Below are 26,199 nucleotides of genomic sequence, written 5' to 3' on the forward strand. Positions count from 1 at the left end.
TTCTCTTTGCAGCCCTGCAAATCTTTCTATTCAAATAATTTTTCAATTCTCTTTTCAAAGCCTCCATGAAATCTACCTCCACGACATAGTCATTCAGTGCAATCCAGATTGTGCTACTTAAACAAGAACCTTTGCCCCATTTTATTACTTTTGTAATGACTTTAAACGTGACCTCTGGTTCTCAGCCTTTAATATCTGGTCGGCCTGGAGGAGTTGGACCGAAGGGTTTGTTTCCATGCTGTACATCTCTATGACATGATAAAAGAAACCAAAGGAAATAATATCTCCGTATGTACCCTGCCCAGATCTCTCATGATTTTACAAACCTCTATCAAAGCTCCCCCGAACTTTCTCTTCCCCAAAGAAAACAATACTAGCTTCTCCACTCAATCCACATGATAGGTTTCCTCATTTCTGGAACTAATCACATGAATCTTTTCTGCACAATTTCTAATGTCTTCACATCTTACCTAAAATGTGGTGTTCAGATTGAACACAAAACTCCAGTTGATGCTGAAGAAGTGTTTTATGCTGATTTATCATAACTTTATTACTTTTCTCCTCTAGTTCCAATTTATAAAGGACAAGATCTTGTATACATTGCTAACTACTTTGTCAACCTGTCCTGCCACCTTTGATGATGTGTGCAGATAAACACTGAGGCGCCTCTCTTCCTGAACACTCTTCACATTTTGTTTTTTCTTTTCTGTGCAACATTTCTGAGCCCATGGAATAATTCATATGAAAGTACAGACTAGGAGCAGAGGTAGACCATTTGGCCGCTTGAAATTGCTTCACCATTCAATGGAATTACGACTGATCTTCTTACTCCATAATCCCACCTACCATACAAAAGGGCAGATCTATGAAAAGTTGGAGAGTAGGAGAAAAACATGTTGAAATGGATGGAAGGAAGCTTCACTGGTGCAGGCCCATGTGGCCCTGACCATTCCACCAAGCTGGACGAAATTCTCTTTCTGTCCCCACAAATGCTGCCAGACAAGTTGAATATTTCCAGCATTTTCTGCTTTTATTTCAGATTTCCAGTTTGTGGAGTACATTGTTTTGTAATTTATTCCAATAAACTGTGTTTCTTTATGACCTTATTTCCTTTTTCAATTCTCAACTTGTATTTTTTGTATTTAATTTTGCACTTGTGGTTGATTTTCCTAAATTATGAATTTATCACAGTCTCCCCTTTTGTTTCATTTTTAATCTCTGTATCCTTAGGGCCCAAATTTTTCAATTCATTTACATCTTCTCTCAAGTTGAATATTTTTACACTTGATTATTTTCTTGCCTGTTCCATACCTCCTCTAAACCTATTGACATTGTGACAATTGTCTCCCAAATCTTCCTCTACTGAAACACCAGATCCAACACTGTGTCTGGCTTTGTTGGGCTAGAAAAATACTAATTAACCAAGTTCTCTTTTACAAGTTCCATGAATTCCTCCTAATATTTGCTCTTTGTTTTGTCATTTCTCGATCTACGTTAGCAGAACTGAAGTCTGTTGTTATCACCTTACTACTACAAAGCTCTTCCACCTTTTCTAAAACTTGCCTAAAGCTTTCTCTTCTACTTCCTCCCCACTAGTTATTCACTCAACAGCATCTGTACAACTTTAGTCTTGACACCTCCAGAGTGGCATGCATTTTGCTTGCATATTATTAAACTTTTTGACTAAGTTCTTTGATTTTTCTTATTATTAGATAATCTCTATTAGGGTCCATTGTCACTGAGATGCACTGAATAAGAAATCTAAGGAATATTTGTTTGGACATTTATAGATGATTGCTGAACATCTGTTAATGCTGATGGTTTAAGGGAACATAACATACAATTAAAAATTAGGAAAAACCTGAAAAGAAAATTACAGTTGACCCAAAGAAATTCATGCATCTACATTTTAAGAATTCTCTCTGAAACGTCAATACATGTATATCTATGCTCCCACGAGTTTCTTCTCCACTGTGCAACTCCAAAGTCTGTACGCCAACAGTGGTTTCTGGAACTGGAGATCAAGGTGTCAGCACATCAACTGGCATGTGGACAACCTCCTAGCTGCTCCACACAGTGCAACTTAGAGGAATCGCTGCTGTGTACTACAGCTTTGTTTTCATCTAAAGTTTTGATGAATCTTTTCTGCTTGGATGGCTGCAAAATAGAAGTTTTCTATTTTGGTAAAACAACGTGTCATCAAGCATTACAATTCAGTCTTTCCGCAACATTTTTTCTAGATCAACAGCTTGCCAGAGCATAGAACACTTGGGAAGTCTAAACCCACGAGTCAGATTTATTTCCAATAAAGACGATGCATCGTGGAATCATGAATCATAAAAATCTATACTTTGGTCACCCCTTGATTTATAGATGAGATCGACTCAGGGTTGAGTGTTTCTGACATGGTTTTCACATCCATAATAGGCCAACTCAAACAATGATGTAGTTCGATGGACAAGTTGTTATTATTTTGAATGATTGATTATATGCTTCACCCAGTCATTAATGTCAATGCTTCTGCACTTCAAGGAAAACTTTGGAATATTGTAGCTTTTTTCTTTGCCTTACCCAGAGTACTGGTCAGTTGAGAGTTGAGCAAACAGTGCCTGGCAGAACACATGGTTTTCGACCATCCAGATGGATCCAAAATGCATCATTTTGCAGGAGGTTTATCTGATGCATCTGGTGCTAGTTTCAAGAAGGACACTATAACTTCCCTGACGTCCTACTTGATCAAATATTGCTTGATGTCAACTCCACTCTTCAATTGAGCACTTTCATTCATATTTGGACTAAGGCTATCATGAAGTTAGAAAGTGAGTGGCCCCAAGCTGAATCCAAACTGACCATCATGAGCATTCTTAAATTTAATACTGATGGATTGTGAGCAATTACTTATCCATATTTTTGATGGGTGGGAATAGTTGGTTTGGTCCCTTATGTTTATTGTGATGAAATAAAGTGGGCTATTTAACAATGGTAACAGAAGGATTAGAAGAATTTGAGATGAGCTAAGTGCATTTTCCTAACTCCATATGTTGCTCTGATGTTATTTTGAAGTCCGATGATTTTTGGAATCCAAAAATCAAAGATTGAATATCAGGGTGTGAGTGAACTACTGCATGTTGTATATGTGCTGAACTATGCAGTAAGCTGTACAAATACACACATTCTGGATTGTGGAAAGTGGCGTACCTGAGTACAGAATGGTACAATGAAACAGCCTCACAGCGCCAGAGACCCGGGTTCAATTCCCGCCTCAGGCGACTGACTGTGTGGAGTTTGCACATTCTCCCCGTGTCTACGTGGGTTTCCTCCGGGTGCTCCGGTTTCCTCCCACAGTCCAAAGATGTGCAGGGCAGGTGAATTGGCCATGCTAAATTGTCCGTAGCGTTAGGTAAGGGGTAGATGTAGGGGTATGGGTGGGTTGCGCTTCGGCGGGGCGGTGTGGACTTGTTGGGCCGAAGGGCCTGTTTCCACACTGTACGTAATCTAATCTAATCTAATCTTGTTTAAAAACTTCTCTATTATGACAGCAACAAAACAAATAACAAGAAAACAGTTCCAACAAAAACCTCTGACCAGACACTCAATTCTATGGAACGTTCAGTATTGAGACAATGGAAATTTATTATTTTCCAAGTAAAGAATGTACTTGGCTGGCACAGTAATAATGTCACTGGATTAGTAATGCTGAACTGTAGGCTAAATTTTCTGAGGACATGTTTGAAACCCACCATGTAAAATGGTAACATTTGAATTAAATTTTAAATATCTGGAATAAAAAGCTTGTTTAAAGGTGACTACATAACTGTTGACTGTTGTAAAATCCCATCTGTCTCACTAATATCCTTTAAGGAAGGAAATCTGCCATCCTAACCTGGTCTGAGACAAAGAAACTGCACATGTTGGAATCCAAGGTTGTTTTCCTAACAAGTCTGGCTGAACAGATGGTTTTTGACTTGTGACTCCAGATCCACAACAATGTAGTTGACTCTTAACTGCACTGTGGGCAATAAATGTTGGCCTGGCAAACAACACTAACTTTATGACTGATTTAAAAAAAAATCACCAACATTACTTTGAATATTTATTGATTAACATAACCAAGACACAATGGGTTGTCTCAGTAAAACAAACCCACTGCAAGTCTAACAAAAGCTCTCCCTTTGAAAAAGCCATAAAAATGCACAAAAAGCTTAAGGAAACAATTAAACATATGAAACTTAACTAATTGTGTTATTATTATTACAGTGTACACCAGTCCCTGCAGTCCTACAACCATAGTATGGAGAACAGGATCTTCTACTGCTGTGGCTGGTAGTGCAATCTGAGCCTGAAGACCTGGCTAAATTGTTCTCTGGCTCTCATCTCTTCTATAAGTAGCAACAGTTTCTCCCTATCTACTCTGTCCAGACTTCTTCTGTTAATTTTAGCAGCTTTACCAAACCTCCTTTTATCTTCTTTCCAAGAACAGTCAGCTTTTCTAATCTATTAATAATGATTGAATTCCCAAGCCCCACAGCCATTCAGGGGAATTCAAGTTTTCTCCGCCTTCTCAATGCTTCCACATCTTCTCCTCCAAGCCATATTAGGAGTGGGTTTCACTAACATCAGAATAACGAAGCTTTGCACACAGTAGAAAGGGCTCTCGTGCTGCAACAGTCCTCCTCAGGACCCAGGTTCAATTCCCGCCTGCTTCGGAGTCGTGTCTAACATCCCTGAACAGGGTGATTAGGAAAATATCTAACGCACTCCAGATGGAGGAAATCAGAAAGAAGACATTGGGAAACGTTCAACGCCCCTCTCAAAATTCGTGGAGCATTAAAATAAACACAGTTAACATTTCAGGTTGATGACTTGTTGCAAACTAATGGTAGGGAGCGCCAATAACAGATCCTCCTCCACTAGACAGAGTTAACTTTGTACACCCCAGTCCAACAGCAGCACCTCCAAATGATGCCTTCCATTGGCGCCATCGCAGTCTCTCCATCCACTGGACAACAGACAGCGACCTCACCAAAATGGCAGCAGAGATTCCCCATGTACGTCACTTCCGGAGGAATGGGCGCGGCTTACATCGGCAATGTAGGAACCGGAAGCAGCTTCTTGTCAACATGGCGCCGGGTGGCCCGGAGGCTGCACAAGAGTTTTAGTTGAGCGAACTGACAGGCCGGCGAGGAATTTTTCACTTACCTCAGAGTGAGGGGTTGAGCGGCCGCACTGAGTGCTTTCCGTCAGTCAGTCAGCCTGAGGCTGTGGGGGAGGAGGGGGTTGAGAGGGTTGTAACAGGACGGTCTCTATGGGAGAGCGGGATTGAAGTGACAGGCTCTGTCTGCCAGGATGGACGTGGAGGAAGAGCACATGACGACGCTGCTGTGCATGGGCTTCTCGGAGCCCGCCGCCATCCGCAAGGCGCTCCGCATGGCCAAGAACGACATCAACGAGGCCGTGGCCCTCCTTACCAACGAGAGCCCTGGTCTCGGCTACGAGCCCATGGAGAGTGGCGATCGCCAGGTCGGAGGAGGGGGAGGCGGTGGCGGCGGCGGCGGCGGTGGTGGAGGAGGGGGAGGAGGTAGCACCGGCTCACGCGGTGTGGGTGGAGGGGATTACAACCGGAGTGGATTCGACCCTCCTCCCGCCTACGACGAGGTGGTAGAGGTGGAGGTAAGGATTCCTGCGTTGATGAGAGTGTGGGCTACATCACTGGTACTCCGGTGATTTCCAGACTATCATGGAAACAAAGTGGCATAGTGATAGTCCGACAGGTTCTTTCGGCTTCGTTCTCCGAATCATGTTGCTAGTATTCGTAGAAGAACCGGTGAGATAAGAACTCCTGGTTTTCTGTTTATTACACAATTTTACAATGTCACTTGATGAGGGACATTATCTGTCACTTTCACAAAAAATAGAATCAAACCGAGACAAGAATTCACGAGGTGATTTGCACGTTAGTATGTTAGTACTGTGCTGGGAGTGATGCATATTTGTATATAATTTTTGAAGGACCAATATATACAACGTATTAGTTTTGAATTTTCTATAGACTAGATCTTATTTTTTAAAATTAGAAACTTCCGTACTCTTGCCTGCAAGTCAACTTTGGATGTGTTTGTCCACTGATATCAGCTAGAAAGCAGAGAAAAAGCTGTTTTTGGCTCAAAACATTGACTATCTCCCATGGACTAAACGGTAATCCATGTGGATGGTCTTAATTCTCTCTTTCAGAGCACTGGCTCATAGACACTTAAAAACGTAGATGCTGGCTGGCAAGTTTGTGTTTACTCCTGCACATATGCATAATTACTAAATGATGGCAAGTTGTTCCACCATCCTGTCAGAAATTCAAAATTGCTTAGTTGCCAAACACCGACAGTTAGAGGTGTAGTGAAATTGAGCAGCAATCTGCTGACTTCCTTTCATTGGAGACACAAAATTTAAACGCAAAGACCATGCTATGACCCTAATGAAGATGAGCTAGTTTAGTTGTGGCTATTGAATAAACCTTTTTAGTAAACTTGCAGATTCTGTCCTATTAAGATGAGAGTGAGTCGAATGGATTGTTTTTGCCTATGAGGATAACAGTGACTGAGATTGAAAGTAGAGTGTGAAACTTCAGCATTTTGTTTCCTAAGATGGTAAAAATAATTAAGTAAAATACTTACATTGATTTATCACCATTCATGACATCTGGGCAACAATTGATAATGTCACTATTGTAAGTAGGAAATGCAGCATCCAATTTACATGCAGAAAACTGCTAAAACAATTTGATACAGATCAGGTAATCTGCCTGTGTAATGTTGTTTTTGGGTTATGTAATGGGCAGGACACTGGCAAGAAATGTCCCAGTTATTCTTCAAAACTATGTTGTAGGATCTTTATAGTTCCCTGAGAATAAAAATTGACCCTCTTTAATGTCTCATGAAAAATGACATCTCTGACAATATGACACATTTTCTAATATCTGGTGTGTTAGTCATATTTTGGACTCATCATTGAAATGGTCTGAGCTCAAGGTGAGTGTGTGACCATGAATTGAACTGATAGTGTGAGAGAATGAAAGTTTGTGCATGTGATGTGTCAGACAATGAGTGCCCAGTCTCTTGGATGCTGTTGTACTGGTAAATATATCTTGTAAATAGAATTCACTGATTCAGTTGGGTATCATTCATTTCTGATTTTACCAAAGGTGCCACAGTGGCTTTACAAATAAGATGCATGATTTTCTTCTATGTCTTGTGAAAACAGGCTTAAAGAAATATCGGAGTAATATAGCAATCCTGTTGTATCTACCCTATTCTTTAAAGTCAGTGATGAAAATGACTGGAAAAATGTTCAGTTTACCAATTGAGTCATTGAGCACATTGTTAATTTGGAAGCAGAGACATAACAGAGATTTGAGCAGATAATCAACGTTGAAATAATGGCGAGTGCTGCACTGTCAGGAGATCTCATCTTTAAGATGAGACATTTAACTGATTTATCTTGACAGCCTCGTTCATCTGAAAGTTTCTGTGATGCTACCGAAAGAACAGTTTGGGGTTCTTGTGATGCTCAGGCCAATATTCATCCAAGAGACAAGATAGTTTCAAATAAAAACTTGCTTGATGCTCCTGTCTGAGGAAGAATGCTGTGTGTAAATTATCTGAGCACTTACCTAATTAATAGGGACTATATTTCATAAGCACTTAGTCCCAAAGGTCTTCAGAAAAACAACCTGAAGTCATTAAAATGTGCCAAGTTTATTCTTTCTAGTTAGAGTTGGAATGTAATTGAGACTTGTAAGGGAATACTGGAGTTTCTGTAGCATTCCAGGTCTAATCAAGTGGATGAAATATTGACATTTTCTTCTCTAGATGTCACTTTTTAAAATTTGATATGCTGTTGCAATTTCAATATAATTTTTGCCAGATGGCTGCAATACATTAAGTTAGTCATAGCAATCATTATTAAAGTTTTTACTAGAGAGTGGGCAGGAGTCTGGAATGCACTATTTGAGTTGGTTGTTGAGGTGGATAACCTTACAACCTTTAAAAAGTACAGATAAGCATTTGAAATATCAAGGCTGTGGACCTAGTGCTTAAAGTTGGGGCTCATATAGATTTAGTGTGGTTTTGGCAATACAGACTCAAGGGCCTCTTTCTGTATGATTCTATAATATACCTTTCGGTGTATACCTTGTGATACTTACAAGAGCAGCTCTTGCATGCTCTCTTCCCTTTTTTTTTCCTTTTTATTAGTCTTTCTCTCACTGTTTCTTTGTCTTTCCTTGTAGCTATTCTTGCCAGGAGGTCTGCATCATTATACATTCCACTAATCTGCCTTGCACTATCCACTTTCACCCACTGTAGCTTGTCTGCAACTGATCTGTTCCATCCACCATCTAGGTCGAACCCTGTTTCTTTTATCCTTCACTTTGTCCTCCAAAGAGTTTCTGTAGCTCTTCGGGCCTGATTAAATGGCTGAAGTATTGAACTTTTCTTTTCAGGATATCACTTTTTAAGAGTTTGATTTGCTACTGCAATATCAATATACTTTTTTTTGTCGTATGGACTGTGTGCAACTTTTGTGTATCTTACCATCCTCCTTTCAAAAGCCGGTTTTCTTCCACAAATCTTTCCTGTATTCTTTCGAAATCTAAAAGTTAAGTGGGTCTTAAGAATGTAGCATCTCAAGTTGTTTTCCATGTTTTGCATTTTAGGTTTTCCAGTTGTTAACATATCCTGTACCTTGATCAATTTACATCTGGCTATCTTATCCTCCTGACTTGGCACAACGTCCACCAACCTATGCTGTCATTTGTCTGTGGACAAACTGATCTCATTGTTTGAATGTGACATCATCCACTCCATTTTAGTTTCTTCTAACGTATGTCTCACTGTTGAATTTGTCTTTTTGATGCTTGTACTTAATCCGTATTCTAGGCTTCTACATTTTGTCTGGTCTATGGTATTTGAAAGGCCACTTCTGATACTCAAATAGCATATTTATGTACATGTCTCTGTTTTTTCCCCAGGTACATTTGACTCTGAATATTTGTTCTGTGTACAGATTAAATAAATTAGGCCACAATACATAGCACTGCTGTACGACTTTATCTGAAACACACCTGATTGTTCATCATCTAGCCTGATGATTAAGATTTTGTCCCAATATAAGCTTTGTGTGCATTTCAAATCTTTCCTGTCAGTCACATTTCAGCAACATGCCCATTAGCTTTTGTTGGTAAACACAACCAAATCCTCCTTCATAGTTTATGAAGCATATGTACATATTCTTGTATACTTTTAAATATTTATCAAAGACTGTCATTAAGTCAAATATTCCCTCTTTTGTTACTACTCCAGGTCAAAATTCATTATGCATTTCACTTCTATCTGCTTCAAAGTTATTACTATTTCTCTTTAGGTATTTTTATTGAACCTGTTCAGAGATGTGATTGACTACTCTGGAGCAGGTGGGACTTGAACTCAGACTTTCTGGCTCAGAGGTACAGACATTATCACTGCCCCGTAAGAATCCCTACTGGTTCTCTTTGAATTGATCTTGAAAATCATAATTTTGAGGAACTGTACAAATTCATAGCTTTTATTGCATTTTACTTCTATAGCTTTCTTAGGTAACTTACATTCCAAATGACTTGAGACATTTATTCATTTATGTTATGTAATAGTTCTGATCTTAAATGTCTGTTATCACTTTTAGTTCTGTTTGTCCAAGAACCTTTAATTGTTCTGTTGTTAATTGATCTATATGGAGTTTTTTCTGTACTCATCAATTTCAAAGCTTTCTTTGCTACTGAGATCGTAATGATTTATTTTTACTTTTCCTCCATATCTTGAGGATGCCTTCAATTTTAATCATTCTGCAATTAATTTCTGTAATTTATCCATCTTTTTGCCATTGCATATGTTTTGAATAAAATTTATGCACCCACTATCTATTGTTATCCTCTTCTTTCTGTTATGGTAGAGTCTCAAGATGTCGAACCAAAATACTTCACAATTGCATGATTCAGTTTCTAATACATCTCAATCAGAGTTGTATTTTCAAGAAATATCTTGGCCAAATGCACGTTTGCATAGCTGTTATGTTGTGATTTCTTTCAAGCTTCCACACTGCATATATTTTATTAAACCATTTCTCTTTAGCAACCCAGCATGCATTCTTTATCTTCTTAAATGTCATCTTAATCCTATGTTTTCTTTTTCTCCTCCTCTATCATCATTGTTAATATCTCATCATTTATTGTCTCCCTGTCTGTCTGTTTGTTTTAGTGATATTTGATTTGCAGCATTTTTTTTAGTTAACAATTGTGTGAATTCATCTCTGATCTCTTCAAAAAAAGCAGATGTGTTTTAAACTGTTGAGAAACAGCTCTGAATATGGAGTATCAAGACCCATGTGTCGGACAGGGTATAAATAAGCCATTAAATTACCTACTGAACATAAAATGCCTGAAAGGAAGTCTGATGTGTTGAAAGAATGTGCAGTTTTAGATTTCTGTTGACTACTTCCTGATTTGGTTTTGCCATTTGGCAGATTTTTTTGAATTAAATGTGATGCAACTATGACACATTCTGGAGTAGTACTCACAAAGATGGTAGGTTTGACTCCTGAGTCTATGCTGAGTAACTGATCTTATTGGAGTTAGAAATTGGGATGTTACATTTGGCTTTGGAACCAATGAGGTGATAGGGAGGAGAATGCAGTTTAGCCTCAGATTGCTAACCAATCAGTTGTGCTGAAGAGTTTTTGATTGAAGAGCCTGTACGCATTCATGTTGTGATCACAGATGAAGAATAATGACTAGCACATAACGAACTGTGCTTCAGATGATGTCGGCATCTAAACAATGACCTGTGAGCTTTTGCAGCTTAAAATTGACCTAAATTGTAGAAACTTGGATTTTTTTTTAATCTTTGTTGCTTCCTTACATTTAGTCTGTTTGAACTTTGTGAGCTTTCTGGTTTGGGCTGATGGAACAATGGTTAATTATTGATGAATAAGTTGGACTGCATGGCTGTGTAATCAACGTAGTTTGTCAACTATTTAAATTAACATAAGCCACTTGAAGTGTTCGGTTCAGCTCAGTCTTGCCCCTGTATCACAGGATTCCAGGTTTAAAACTCCACTTCAGGTTTTGAGTACTCAATTCAAGGCTAACACTCCAGGCAGTAGTGGGCGTGTGGTGCCCTATCTTTAGGATGAATTGTTAAATCCAGCCCCATGCCTCAAGGCTCAGTTGAATGTAGAAGATCATGTGGCATTATTTTGAAGAAAGTGAGTGGTGATGGTCAAATGTGCGGGGGGCGGGGGACAGCATCTCTGAGGAGAAAGCAAAGTTACTATTTCAGGTTCAGTAACCCTTCAGTACTGGTTGTAGCTAGGAAAAGGTTGGTATTTATGCAGAAGATGGACGGGGAGTGAGTGAGGAATAAACAAGAGGTGGAGATGGTGTCTAGAGAGAGAGAACAGCAATTGTGCAGACAAAGGAATGGGTAATAGTCAGCTGGGAGAATCAATATCTGCTATTGGGGACCATTAGCAACTGACAGTGGGTTAGTTGTGGTAACAGCCCATGTTACAAGGACAGGTTTGTGGGGTTGGTGTAAGAATACAGAAGAAGGTGTTTAGACCCTAAAATTATTGAACTCGATATTGAATCCAGAAGGCTGCATCGTCCCCAGGCGGAAAATGAGATACTGTTTTCTGGAGTGCGCTGAGCTTTGCTGCAGAGCCGTCGCGAGCCTGAGACCGATATGATGGCCAGGGAACATGGTGGTGTGTTCAAGTCGCAGGCAACTGGAAGTTTGGTCTCCTTTGTGTAGACAGAATGTAGATGTTCAGCAAAACGGTCGCCCAATCTGTGTTTCACCTTCCTAGTGTAGCGGAGACCACACTGTGAGTAGCAATGTTTTCAAAGGTTTTCAGTCCCATCTGGGTACAAGACCATTCTGGGTCCACATTTGCTTTCACATATTGCACAAAATTTATAATTTATTGCAATATAGTAATTACAAAACAATGATCTAATCAGTGGTTCAGTTGATGCACTTTGGGACACCAGCATGTTACTTCTGACAGACCAGATCGGTGTCTTTTGATAGGTTTAGTGACATTCTCTTGTAATCTCTTCTGAGTACCTAATCATTAAAGGTGACTGCTTATTAACCCTTGCTAAACGTGACCACTGTGTGAGATCTGTGGCATTAATTACCTTAACAATACATGAACAACACTTGATTAATCTCTCACTGGCTGGGCAGTTTGTGCCCAATTTGATTTGTTTTCTATTAAGGATGATGGTCACCTTACAAACATCACTTTGTACTACTTCCTGACTGGTTCCCAAAGTATTAGATTTATAATTACATCCCTTTCTTTACATCTTTTCCCTGTTAATGTACTAACTTTTATGACTACTAAGATAGGAGGGTCAGTTACCTCAGTTGGCACGTCCATATTATATACTCTAGAACAAAGAACTATGTTTTCAAATGAAATAAACTGTTTCTCTTCAAAGATCTTCACAAATTTGTAGCAGGTCATACAATATTTAAGCTTAGTCTTGGGCCATATGTTGTTCAATCTCACTTTTTGCTATGTGCAGCTACATAATTAAACATAATTGACCATAATTAAACAGGACCATCTCTGACACCTCCCTCCCCTTCCTGGACCTTTCCATCTCCATTAATGACGACCGACTTGACACCTGACATTTTTTACAAACACACCGACTCTCACAGCTACCTGGATTATACCTCTTCCCACCCTACCTCTTGCAAAAAATGCCATCCCATATTCCCACTTCCTCCGCCTCCACCGTATCTGCTCTCAGGAGGACCAGTTCCACCACAGAACACACCAAATGGCCGCCTCCTTTAGAGACTGCAATTTCCCTTCCCACGTGGTTAAAGATGCCCTCTGACACATCTCGTCCACATCCCGCACCTCCGCCCTCAGACCCCACCCCTCCATAACAAGGACAGAGTGCCCCTGGTGCTCACCTTCCACCCTACCAACCTTCACATAAACCAAATCATCCGCCGACATTTCCGCCACCTCCATAAAGACCCCACCACCAGGGATATATTTCCCTCCCCATCCCTTTCCACCTTCCGCAAAGACTACCTGGTCAGGTCCACACCCCCCTACAACCCACCCTCCTGTCCTGGCACCTTCCCCTGCCACGGCAGGAATTGCAAAACCTGCGCCCACACCTCCTCCCTCACCTCCATCCAAGGCCCTAAAGGAGCCTTCCACATCCTCAAGGATTAGTGCACATCCACTAATATAATTTATTGTATCCACTGCTCCTGATGCGGTCTCCTCTACATTGAGGACACTGGACGCCTCCTAGCAAAGCGCTTTAGGGAACATCTCCAGGACACCCGCACCAATCAACCACACCGCCCTGTGTCACAACATTTCAACTCACTCTACTGACGACATGGAGGTACTGGGCCTCCTTCACTGCCACTCCCTCACCACCAGACGCCTGGAGGAAGAACGCCTCATCTTCCACCTCAGAACACTTCAACCCCAGGGCATCAGTGTGGACTTCAACAGTTTCCTCATTTTCCCCTTCCCACACCTCGCCCTGGTTCCAAACTTCCAGCTCAGCACTGTCCCCATGACTTGTCCTACCTGCCTATCCACTCCACCCTCCCCTCTGACCTATCACCTTCATCCCCTCCCCCACTCACCTATTGTACTTTATGCTACTTTCTCCCCACCCCCACCCTCCTCTAGCTTATCTCTCCACCCTTCAGGCTCTCTGCCTTTATTCCTGATGAAGGGCTTTTGCCCGAAACGTCGATTTTACTGCTCCTCGGATGCTGCCTGAACTGCTGTGCTCTTCCAGCACCACTAATCCAGAATCTGGTTTCCAGCATCTGCAGTCATTGTTTTTACCTAGAATATATTAAATCATCACTAACTAAATATAAGATAAGAGTATAAGAAATGTTCTGATCTGAGTAGATGATGTTACTTGACAGCTCAGATTCCAGGCTGAAATCCGGCTTTATGGATCATAGTGTTTTGTTTTTATTTTAATAAGTTGTGTTTTTAGTGAAATTCAAATATCCAATTCAATGAAGCTGCAGCATTGAATTTCAATGCTGCAGCTTCAGTTCTAACAATAAAACAAAAATATATTGTGCAAAAGAAGTGAAGACAAAATAGAATAAACTAGGCATTTTACATCTAACACATTTAAAGATTTTAAAACACACTATGAAAATAGAACTCCATTATTCTCAACCTCATCCTATTACAGCACCTAAACTTCAAAGAGAATTCCTTTCTCTATTCTACTTGGGGTTTGATTTAGCTGTGGCCGCAATTCCTGACATCACATTCTGATGACATTTTCCTTGATTCAGCATATAACTGAGTTGAGACTTTCTCAGGTTCGTATAACCCCTTCAAAGTTTTAAGTAAACTCTTCTAGTCTGGAACCATGCAGCTTCAGCAAATACTTCTGCAAAACTACTCCAATCTGAAACTAAAAGCTTTCTTCCAAGCTGTGCATGTTTCCAACCTGAGCTACAAATCTTCTCCAAACTCGCTGTGCATGTTTCCTCAAGCCTAAAAAAATCAATTCCAAAATCATCTTTCTGAATGCCAGATATACAACACTATTTACTTTGTTCACACACAAACTGTTGGCAATGAAAGCAAAATTTCATTGCTCTCCAAGTTAATCATTAAACCCCTGTGTATTTTGTGAATGATAGTTGAAGGGGACCTAAGATGATGGTGACCTTGATTGCACAATGAAAATGTACGCAAAATAAAGAACAGTTACATATGTTAAAATTCAGCAATTGAATGCCACAACTTAAATGAAAAGGCCTTGACTTCTACTTGCAATGGTGTAATTTCAAGTAGAATCTACCTAATGTTTTCCTTTCCTCTGAGTAAACTGTGAAACTTTCACTTATGGCAGCTCTACTTTTTCCAATTCCATTAGAAGATTGTTATCCTGAAAAATTAACTGTTTCTGTATGGAGGCTGAACATCTACAATATTTTCCAATTTTTATTATAGATTTCCAATATCTGTTTCTGCACATTTTTCTTCTGTGTTTGAGGGTATGTGGGTATGACTGACAAGGCCAATATTTGTTGCCCATCATGATTGCCATAAGTGAGTGGTTTGGGAAGCAATTTCATCAGCGTAGTCATGGTGGGCCAAACAGCCTGTTTCTGAACTGTACTGTTGAATGTTCTATAGGTCTGTAAAGAGTCAACTGTGTAGTTGTGGGAAGGACAATGCTTTTTTTTTAAAAAGGATGTTACTGAATCTGATGAATTTTTAAAACTGTCTTTATAGTTTCATTGCTATTGATCCTGAGACTTTTGATTCCAGATTCTTATTAGTTGAATTTGAAGCTCACCCTTCCCCAAGCTCCAGAAAAAATGGGTTGTAAATTTGCTGCTACTCAGGTAAACAGCTACTCTCTGTCTCTGCCACTGTCTCATGCCATAAATATTAATTGCCTGCTGAAGAATATGTACTGAAGGAAATCTATTAGGAGAAAGTGAGGACTGCAGATGCTGGAGATCAGAGCTTAAAAATGTTTTGCTGGAAAAGCACAGCAGGTCAGGCAGCATCAAAGGAACAGGAGAATCGACGTTTTGGGCATAAGCCTTTCTTCAGAAGAAGGGCTTATGCCCGAAATGTCGATTCTCCTGCAGCTTTGATGCTGCCTGACCTGCTGCGCTTTTCCAGCAACACATTTTTAAGCTCTGAAGGAAATCTATTGCCATCTAACTAAGGTGCTAGGACTGTGGGGTCTTGAGTCAGATCCATGGTTGAACTGACCTCCAGCTGGTCCCACTTTAATAGTTAACAAAACAATTGATATTGCTGCCACCACCTCATAGAATTGTACAGCATGGAAACAGACCCTTCAGTCCAACTAGTCCAAGTCAATCATGTTCCTAAACTATACTTGCCTGCATTTGGCCCACATTCCACCAAACCTTTCCTATCTGTGTACTTATCCAAATGTCTTTTAAATGTTGTAACTGTACCCCCATCAACCACTTCCTCTGGCAGTTCATTCCACACATGAACCACTTTGTGTAAAATTAGATACCCCTCATGTCCTTTTTAAAGCTTTCTCCTCTCACCTTAAAAAAGTGCCTCTTAGTTTTGAAATTCCCCTTGCTATTCACCTTATTTATGTTCCTCGTGAGTTATAAACCTCAGCCCATTAACCCAATTGATCAAGATCTCTTTGTAATCTTAGGTAACCTTCTTCACTCCCATCCCTGGGCTTTCTGTGCAGAATTGCCGAGTTCTTATGACTCAACAATTCAGTAATTAAATGAACTGCGCACTAATACAATGGACACTTAAAATCCTATCAAGCACTTTTGAAACATCACTTCCCTTTATTTTCCTTAATTTCTGGTGCACTTAGTTCCTACTTTTAGGTATTGTATTGATGACTCTTGTCTACTGCAGGTCACACCATTCGAATAAAGTGATTCCTGCAGTCAGACCACACATTGTTCAATTGGTTGGCCTAGACGCTTCCTGAAATCACAACTCTAATTAAGATTTATTAGAAATTGAATCTTCCAAATCATGTAGTTGTGAAGTTTTTTGATTAGCCATCTTGAGATCCTGCCATGCTGCTGTGATTTTATTCACATCATATATGATTGTTATTTAGCACAGACTGAAAGTTAACTGAATTTTGTCAGTGCTGGTGAGTAATGCATCCATAATTCTGGACTATAATAGCATTGAAGTTCACATTCCCACTTCCCCATGTGCTTCAGTAATGAATGTTCCCTTCCCTGTTCCCTCCCCTCGCCACAAAGAATATTGTAGGTTAGAGAGGAAGTCTAGTTTCCCTACCCTTTTCACCAAAAAGCACATTTTCCTGATTCTGTTTTTGTGTGTTTACCCAGACATGTTTTCCACGATTTGATACCACTGGATTGTTAACAAAATGTTTGGTGCTGAGCTCTTCTACTTCCCCTAAATATTTTCATCATTACTATGTTTTGGTGTGATTGGAACACTGTATAGTTAATGTGTACATGGTAGTTTTGTAGATTTTTCCTGGCAATTTCTGAGAGTAGTAAAAATAATATTTCCTATTTTTCTCTCTCTTTTTGCCTGAGTGGGTTCAGCCCTTAAACCTAAACTCTGAGAAATGGTACTTTCAGATTAACTTTGTGATGATTTTAATGTTTTCCATTATTTCTAATGTGCCTTTGTAACAATGACAGCGGTAGTGAATAATATGGAACAAACACACTATACTCAAACTGTTCCTGTAGCTCCTAGAATGTCTAGAAGACTACGAAATCCTTGAATTCAGCAGCAACATGGGGTTGAATTGCTAAAGGCTGGAACAGGGCTTCGTGGAACTGTCTGAGGAGGAAACTCAAGGACATGAGCAGGCGTAGCTGCTGCTTGGTCTCTACAAATGGCCTTGTCACTTCTCACTGCGAGCCGATGGAGGTCACCTTTCCAATAAAACTCAGTACTTGAGTTGAAACCCATGGAACTGTGATCTCAGCTTCTCCTTTCTGTACCTGTCCAATGCGCCAAGTAATAGGCAGAGAAAACTATTTTGAAGATATGGTTGAGAAGCCATATTGTAAAAAATATTCGTAAGGCAATCAAGCCAAAGATTTTGTATAGTTCTTTGTATATCTTAATGTCAACTCCTGTATAGATATTTTCTATTTAACCTGTTCAGAAATGTCACCTCTGGAGCAGGTGTGACGTAAACCCAGACCTCCTGGTTCAAGGATGGGGCAGTACTACTGCAATTCTATGCTGAATAGCATGCATGAGGTACCATAACAAAGGGGTCTTGTTTGACACCAAGTTGTGATGTAATGTGACAGCTGGCATTAAAGGAATACAGGATACATTTTCAATGGATTTACCAGTAATGCATATGAAGTTTGTAACTTCTCACACCATTCTTTTTGTACTTTATGCAGAGCATCATTGCAACTGTTATACAAAAGCTGAGGCAATATTTATATTAGGTACTGCACATTTAACTTAAAATATTTAAACTTTTAAAATTCAAAATGGTTGTTTAGTTCTGCTCCTTCATTTGGTAGTGAGCCAGTTACAAGGTGGCTAATATTGTGGGCCGTGGTCAGGCATGTTCAAATGTTGGTACTTGTTGTAAATATAATCTATAACAATCAAAAAGTGAGTTTTGTAGCAAAATGTGGAATGAAGCATATGGGGACTTTACTGTTTAGCTTCACTACTTAATTACACAAAATTGTAATGAATTTGAATACAATCTATTGGAAAAAAGCCATGAACCATACCCAAGGATACACATGAGCTTTGTCTGCTTGATTATCATGTTCAGCTAATGAGACCACCACTCACTCAAGCAACCTTGTGTCTTTGTGAAACACTTTCTTAAAAAAAAATTACTGCATTTGTATGGAATCTAATATCTGTTGTGCAGGAGTAGGAGAGATCTAATAGTACTAATAAGCGATAATACATTCATTGGGAATGTAGTGTTTATTCTTTTTAATATTTCAAATTAGTATTTTTTGTAAATTAATAATTGCCTGGCAGTGAATTCTAAATTCTGGAGTCCATTAAGTGGTATGATGTTCTAGCTTGCAGGACTATGTTTAACATTGACTCAATCCTGCCCTTGCTGCTTATAAATTTCTTTGCACAGACATTTCAAGTTAATTTAATGTTGTAAAGCTGTTCTATATAGAGTCAGAGTCTGCAGATATAATTCTTGCATAATTACTAAGACCCTACAACATTGAAGCAGGGTCGCTGGACTCTGATTTTTTTATTGTGTACACAAACCCCTATTCCTGTAATCCTGCAAAATTATCTTTTCTACTTTGTGATTATGCACTCGTGGAGCATGGGCTTCGTTGACCGGCTAGTATTTATTGCGCGAAAGAATATCTATCTTCCCCTTTAGCGAAGAATTGTCTCCTGAATTTCCTGTTGGATTTAGTAACTATGTTGTATTTACAGTGATTAGTTTTCGTCTCTCCAACAAGTTGGAATATTTTCTCTATGCCTGTCCAAAGATCCTGTTTGAAAAATACTAAATTTCATGGTTTGAATATTTTAGGAATATAACTTTTTTAGGTTGAGATTTGAAGTGTTAAATGTAAAATAAATGGGAGAAACCCTGAACTGAGAGGTTGGGAAACACCTCTAAGATTTCCATTCAAATGACGGTCTGTGTTTACTTACTGAGTATTAGAGATGTGAAAACCATAAACCTTCTCAATAAGTCTCCTCAAATTAGAGGAAGGTCTGAGAGCAATGGGTTAATATGGTTTTAAATATCCATATGCTTTTTAGATCAAAGGATATTTTGAAATTGAAGTTAATTAGTTTAAATATCTATCTAGGGCATCCCAGGGCTGCCACATTGCCATTGGGTTAGATTGTAGGATGGCGCTATTTTGATTTAGTCTTAGCTGTGTATTTTCTTCAGAAACAATTGGTTTGCTCACCAGTAACATGTCACTTACATTTGGAACTGAAACAGCTTGGAAGCAAATGGACAGAAAATTGCCAGGAGCTTCCAAAAAAACTTTAAGCAAGAAGGCAGTAAAGTTTATTGTTTGGAGGTCCACATTCGTGAAGAGCTTAAGGAGAGTTAGAGGATTGCTTAGCTGAAATCTAATAGAATTTTTAAAAATGCTATGTGTGTATACATTAAAGGATCTTGAGGCATTTTCACTAGACCAAACAATTGTGTGTCACAACTCTCCTTGAAGAGAATTTTGGCTCTTTTTAGTGTCCCAGCGTATAGAGGAGTTCATGATGGTAATAAAAATAGGAGGGATGTCCTGTTGACATTTTTGTGTTTTCAAATCTAAATGTTTGCTCAATAAACCTATTTTGTCTAATTCTTGTACAGTTAAGGTATTTGTTATAAAATGTGAAATTTTGTACAATGATTCTTCCAGTTAACTGAGAGTTCAAATTTCCTTTCAAAAGTTAATTGTCTCCTTTTGAGGTCATCATAAACCCCTTCATAATTTAAACAACCTCTGAATCACTTCTCAATCTTCTTGTTTCTGAAGATGAGAGCCCAGCTCGTTGAGCCTTTCCTAACTGGTATATCTTTCTTCTTATTTCACTCATCCAGTTGAAAGCTAATCTTGCGAATGGTGATTGAGGCTAAATCAATTGTTGTGAAAATCCATATGGTTCACTAATGTCTTTTAGGAAAATAAATCTGCCATCCTTATCTGATGTGGCCTATATATGACTCCAGAACCACACCAATGTGATTAACTCTTAATGGTCCTCTTAAAGGGCTGGGTAAGCAATTCAGTTCAAGTGTAATTAAGAATTGTTAACAAATGTTCACTTTGCCAGTGATGCCCAAATCCGACCAACAAATGTCTTATGAATTATGTTTTATTATGTTACTATATTCTGTCAGAATCATTTGGCAATATTATCTGTCGCTCCAAGTTAAATGTTGGTTGTCAGTTTTGACATTTTACTTTCAATTGCTGAATTCAAGTTGTTTGTTTTTGTAAAACCCATCAATGAGTCACCCAAAACAAACTTTGGCCACACCTAAGAAAAGAATAAGTACTCTTCTGTCATTGCTTCTTGACAATCCAAGTGTAAATGCTACAGTTTTGTCTTATGCAGCCTATCTATCTACTTGTTGTCTTCCTCATCTGAAGCCTAATTAGTTTTTGGATAAATGATGGTGATTTTACATTCCATTAAAAGCAATTTACTGGAATCAATTTGGTATCCTACTTTCAACAGCTGTTTAATATTTTAAATGTGCTATATTCACTTAGCATTAGTGAAATTAAGGTATAATTCTTTGACAGGACCCTTTCAATTTAACATTGATATGATTAGTTATCGCACAACATCAGACTATAGTCCAACAGGTTTATTTGGAAGTGCAAGCTTTCAGAGTGCTCCTCCTTTGTCACCTGATGAATGACCAGCACTCTGAAAGCTTGTACCTTCAAAAAAAACTGTTAGACTATAACCTGGTATTGTGATTTTAACTTTGTTCACCCCAGTCCAACACTGGCGCCTGCACGTCATGATTACTTATGATCGAGTCAAACTAACTGAGGCTTTGTAGTACCTTGTCCATTGCATTTACATGTGAGGTCCAGAACAGGTGGTTGGTTTTCACTCCGAGGAACTTGACATTCTTGACTCTCTCCATGTTCACTCCATTGATATAGGGGGCGTGACCTATTCCTTTCTTCCTGAAGTCATCAGTTCTTTTGTTTTGCTGACGTTGAGAGAGAGATTGCACCACAATGCCAAGCCCTCTATCTCCTTCCTGTAATCTGACGCATCATTGTTTGATATCCAGCCTGCAACAGTGATGTGGTCTGCAAACTTGTAAATACCCCTTGTATGAAATTTGGCTGCGCAGTTGTGACTGTACACAGGGGGTTGAGTACACATCCTTGTGGGGCACGAGTATTGAGGATTATTGTGGAGGAGGTGCTGTTGTCTATCTTCACTGATTATAGTCTGAGGGTCAGGAAGTTCAGGATCCAGTTGCAGAGAGTGGCGTCGAGACCTAGGTCTTGGAGTTTTGCAATTCGTCTGGAGGAGATAATGGTGTTGAAGGTGGAACTGTAGTCACTAAGTAGGAGCCTGACATTAATATTCTTATGATCTAGATGTTCCAGGGACAAGTGTAGAGAAATGGCATCCACTGTGGACCCGTTCTACTGGTAGACAAGTTGCAGGAAATTAAGGCAGGCTGGGAGGCTAGAGTGGGCCATGACTAACTTCTTGTAGCATTTCATGATTATGGAGGTCAGACCCACATAGTGGTAGTGGTTGAGGCACTTTGCATGTGTTTTCTTTGGTACTGTGGTGAAGGTGGTCTTCTGAAGAGAGGTGGGGACTTCCCATTGTAGCAAGGAGACTATGAAGATGTCAGCAAATACTTCCACCAGCTGGTCTGCACAGGGTCTGAGTGCGTGGCCAAGGACTCAGTCTGGGCCTGTTACTTTCCTCTGGTTTGCTCTCAAGCAGACCGATCTGACACCTGCAGCAGTGACAGAGGGAGCAGGTGCATCTGGGCTTTCGGGGAAGGTGACCCCGCGCCACTGGCATTCTGCTTTAACTGAACATACAAAGCAGTGAGTGTATCAGGGAAGAATATGACTGTCCACTACTTTGTTCTGCTTCATTTTATATCCTGCCACAGGTGGCAGATATCGGTCTGGTTAGTTTGGGCTTCCAACTTGTCAGGTACTACTTCTTGGCACCTTGAATGGCCTTGCAGAGTCATATCTGGACTTCCTGTCAATGTCTGGGTCATCCAACTTGAGTGCTGCATGCCTGATCTTCAGGAGACAGTAAATTTCCCTGTTCATCCAAGTTTTCCAATTGTGGAACACATGGATTGACTTCTTTGATACACAGTCCTCTTTACACTTGCTAATGAAGTCAATGATGGTGGTGGTGTACAACCTGTTGAATTCTTGAATATGGTGTAGTCCATTGATTCCATGCAGCCCTGGAGAAGCTCTTCCACTGCCTCAGACTAGCATTGTATTACTTTCTGTGAAGGATCCTCTCATTTCAGTTTCTGCTTGTAAGTTGGGAGGAGGACCTCAAGCATTTTGACCTGATTTTCCAAAGTGTTGGAGCGGTAGGCATCTTTGGTTTTGTAGCAGTGGGGACTCACTTACAATTGTGCAGTGATAGTCCTACTTACATTTACTTTAAACACCATAGTTGTCCACTCCATGTATCTGTCACCATTTTCCATAAATTTCTGAATTAGTTGTTGAAATTATACAAGCTGATACACATAGATTGGCAACTACAAAAAGGTATTTAGTTCCAACCATCATGCAAATAATAGCTTGATTAGACTGCAAGACTGAAAGTGTAAGATTGGAATTGACCTGCTCTGGCAATCTGTCAAATGTTGGCATTCTAAGCATTTGATGCCATCATGATATTAATAGGTCAAAAGGTTACTAGAATCATATTAGTAACTATCTATTTTTATCCTTTCAGTAAACAGCCACAGCAGTTGTGGAAGGCTCAAGTTCTACCTCTTGGAATGGTTTGTACAATGAATTTGGTGGATGAGCTTGAAATCTTAGATTAGAAACTCTATTAAAATTGTTAAATCTATATTAACTCTTGGAAAAGCCTAGAATACTATCATCTTTACTGTATGTCAGATATGTGATGGTGCACACCACAAAAGGTAGCAGAACCCCACTTTCCTCTCTTCTTTCCTCTTTCAGTTAACTTGCCCTATTTTCATTTGAGTAACTTAATTGTTAAGCAGATGAGTTTTCGTGTTGAGATAGAAATGTTGAAACATTAGTTGACCTGTATCATTCTGCTTAATTAGCATAGAAAGTAAGTTTTAGTTCAGCCTTAGGAAGTGAATGTTGCTTGCGAGACTAGGATTTATTGGCTTCTGAGTGCCACAAGAAACCTTAAGAAATAGCAACAGAAGTAGACTGTTCTGCCCCTCAAGCCTGCTCCACCAATCAGTAGGATCATGGCTGATGTGACATTTCTTACACTCTGCCCTTTCCCTGTAACCTGTGATTCTCCTACTGTTCAAGAATCTATCTACCTATCTCACTTAAATGCAGGTATTGAGAATAAAAGCACAATAGTGCAGATCCTATGAAAAAGTGAAAATAACCTTGAGAAGTTGCTTAAGATGTGGTCTTTAATTAGTAACTAAGAGATTTTGCAGTTAGTTTACCTGTGTGTCCTATGAAGAAGTGAAAATAACCTTGAGAAACATGACTGAAGAACTAAATATTCTGTTAAGAAAAAGTATCATCTCAGTGAACCCTTTGGACTGGGTAATCAGAAACTGATTTTGCTAAAGAAACTCTGGTCTGGCAGCCTCTGTAGGAAGAAACCAGGATGAATATTTCAAGTTCAAGTGACTCTTCATCAGAACTGTTGTTTGGAGTCACTGAATTGCTTCCCCAGTTTTCTCCATTACACTCCACACCGATTTTATTTTTTATGTGTGCATGGTGTGGTTTTAGAAGAGGGTTAGAATTTTAACTTGGTAAAAACAATGACTGCAGATGCTGAAAACCAAATACTGGATTAGTGGTGCTGGAAGAGCACAGCAGTTCAGGCAGCATCCAACGAGCAGCGAAATCGACGTTTCGGGCAAAAGCCCTTCATCAAGAATAAAGGCAGTGAGCCTGAAGCGTGGAGAGATAAACTAGAGGAGGGTGGGGGTGGGGAGAGAGTAGCAGAGAGTACAATGGGTGAAAGGGGGAGAAGATGAAGGTGATAGGTCAAGGAGGAGAGGGTGGAGTGGATAGGTGGAAAAGGAGATAGGCATGTCGGACAAGTCAAGGAGACAGTGCTGAGCTGGAAGTTTGAAACTAGGATGAGGTGGGGGAAGGGGAAATGAGGAAGCTGTTGAAGTCCACATTGCCCTGGGGTTGAAGTGTTCCCAGGCGGAAGATGAGGCGTTCTTCCTCCAGGCGTCTGGTGGTGAGGGAGCGGCGGTGAAGGAGGCCCAGGACCTCCATGTCCTCGGCAGAGTGGGGGGGGGGGAGTTGAAATGTTGGGCCACGGGGCGATTTGGTTGATTGGTGCGGGTGTCTCGGAGATGTTCCCTAAAGTGCTCTGCTAGGAGGCGCCCAGTTTCCCCAATGTAGAGGAGACCACATCGGGAGCAACGGATATAATAAATGATATTAGTGGATGTGCAGGTAAAACTTTGGATGTGGAAGGCTCCTTTAGGGCCTTGGATAGAGGTGAGGGAGGAGGTGTGGGCACAGGTTTTACAGTTCCTGTGGTGGCAGGGGAAAGTGCCAGAATGGGAGAGTGGGTCGTGGGGGGGGGTTTGGACCTGACCAGGAAGTCATGGAGGGAACGGTCTTCGCGGAAGGCAGAAAGGGGTGGGGAGGGAAATATATCCCTGGTGGTGGGGTCTTTTTGGAGGTGGCGGAAATGTCGGCGGATGATTTGGTTTATGCGAAGGTTTGTAGGGTGGAAGGTGAGCACCAGGGGTGCTCTGTCCTTGTTACGGTTGGAGGGGTGGGGTCTGAGGGCGGAGGTGCGGGATGTGGACGAGATGCGTTGGAGGGCATCTTTAACCACGTGGAAAGGGAAATTGCGGTCTCTAAAGAAGGAGGCCATCTGGTGTGTTCTATGGTGGAACTGGTCCTCCTGGGAGCAGATACGGTGGAGGCGGAGAAATTGGGAATACAGGATGGCATTTTTGCAAGAGATAGGGTGGGAAGAGGTGTAATCCAGGTAGCTATGGGAGTCGGTGGGTTTGTAAAAAATGTCAGTATCAAGTCGGCCATCACTAATGGAGATGGAGAGGTCCAGGAAGGGGAGGGAAGTGTCAGAGATGGTCCAGGTAAATTTAAGGTCAGGGTGGAATGTGTTGGTGAAGTTGATGAATTGCTCAACCTCCTCACGGGAGCACGAGGTGGCGCCAATGCAGTCATAAATGTAGCGGAGGAAGAGGTGGGGAGTGGTGCCGGTGTAATTACGGAAGATCAACTGTTCTACATAGCCAACAAAGAGACAGGCATAGCTGGGGCCCATACATGTGCCCATGGCTACGCCTTTGGTCTGGAGGATGTGGGAGGATTCAAAGGAGAAATTGCTAAGGGTGAGGACCAGTTCGGCCAAACGAATGAGAGTGTCGGTGGAAGGGTACTGTTGGGGACGTCTGGAGAGGAAGAAACGGAGGGCTTGGAGGCCCTGGTCATGGCGGATGGAGGTGTAGAGGGATTGGATATCCATGGTGAAGATGAGGCGTTGGGGGCCGGGGAAACGGAAGTCTTGGAGGAGGTGGAGGGCATGGGTGGTGTCTCGAACGTATGTGGGGAGTTCCTGGACTAGGGGGGATAGGACAGTGTCAAGGTAGGTAGAGATGAGTTCAGTGGGGCAGGAGCATGCTGAGACAATGGGTCGGCCAGGGTGGTCAGGCTTGTGGATCTTGGGAAGGAGGTAGAACTGGGCAGTGCGGGGTTCCCGGACTATGAGGTTGGAAGCTGTGAGTGGGAGATCTCCTGAACTTGTAGAGTTATATGTGAACTGTTCATAGTTGTTTACCTGTAGTTAAAATCTATTTAATTGTAATAAATAATCATTCTTGTTAAGTACAGAAACATAGTGTGTTTTCTGTTTGCTTCTATTTCCTGTTGTCTGGAAATT

The 26,199-nt window shown here is 40.5% G+C and overlaps 1 protein-coding gene across 3 annotated transcripts in view; it reads left to right on the top strand.

The window, feature by feature from the left end:
• Positions 1 to 5,096: 5,096 nt before the first annotated feature.
• The window catches only part of usp24 (ubiquitin specific peptidase 24), a 187,091-nt gene continuing 165,988 nt past the window's right edge, over positions 5,097 to 26,199 (top strand). For all 3 annotated transcript variants that reach the window (XM_072574455.1, XM_072574456.1, XM_072574457.1), the window contains exon 1: positions 5,097 to 5,670. In XM_072574455.1, coding sequence (XP_072430556.1) covers positions 5,347 to 5,670 — 324 coding nt within the window. In that variant the 5' untranslated portion in view covers positions 5,097 to 5,346. The remainder of the gene's footprint in view (positions 5,671 to 26,199) is intronic.

The sequence above is a fragment of the Chiloscyllium punctatum genome, chromosome 7, assembly GCF_047496795.1.
Source record: "Chiloscyllium punctatum isolate Juve2018m chromosome 7, sChiPun1.3, whole genome shotgun sequence".
NCBI classification, from domain to species: domain Eukaryota; kingdom Metazoa; phylum Chordata; class Chondrichthyes; order Orectolobiformes; family Hemiscylliidae; genus Chiloscyllium; species Chiloscyllium punctatum.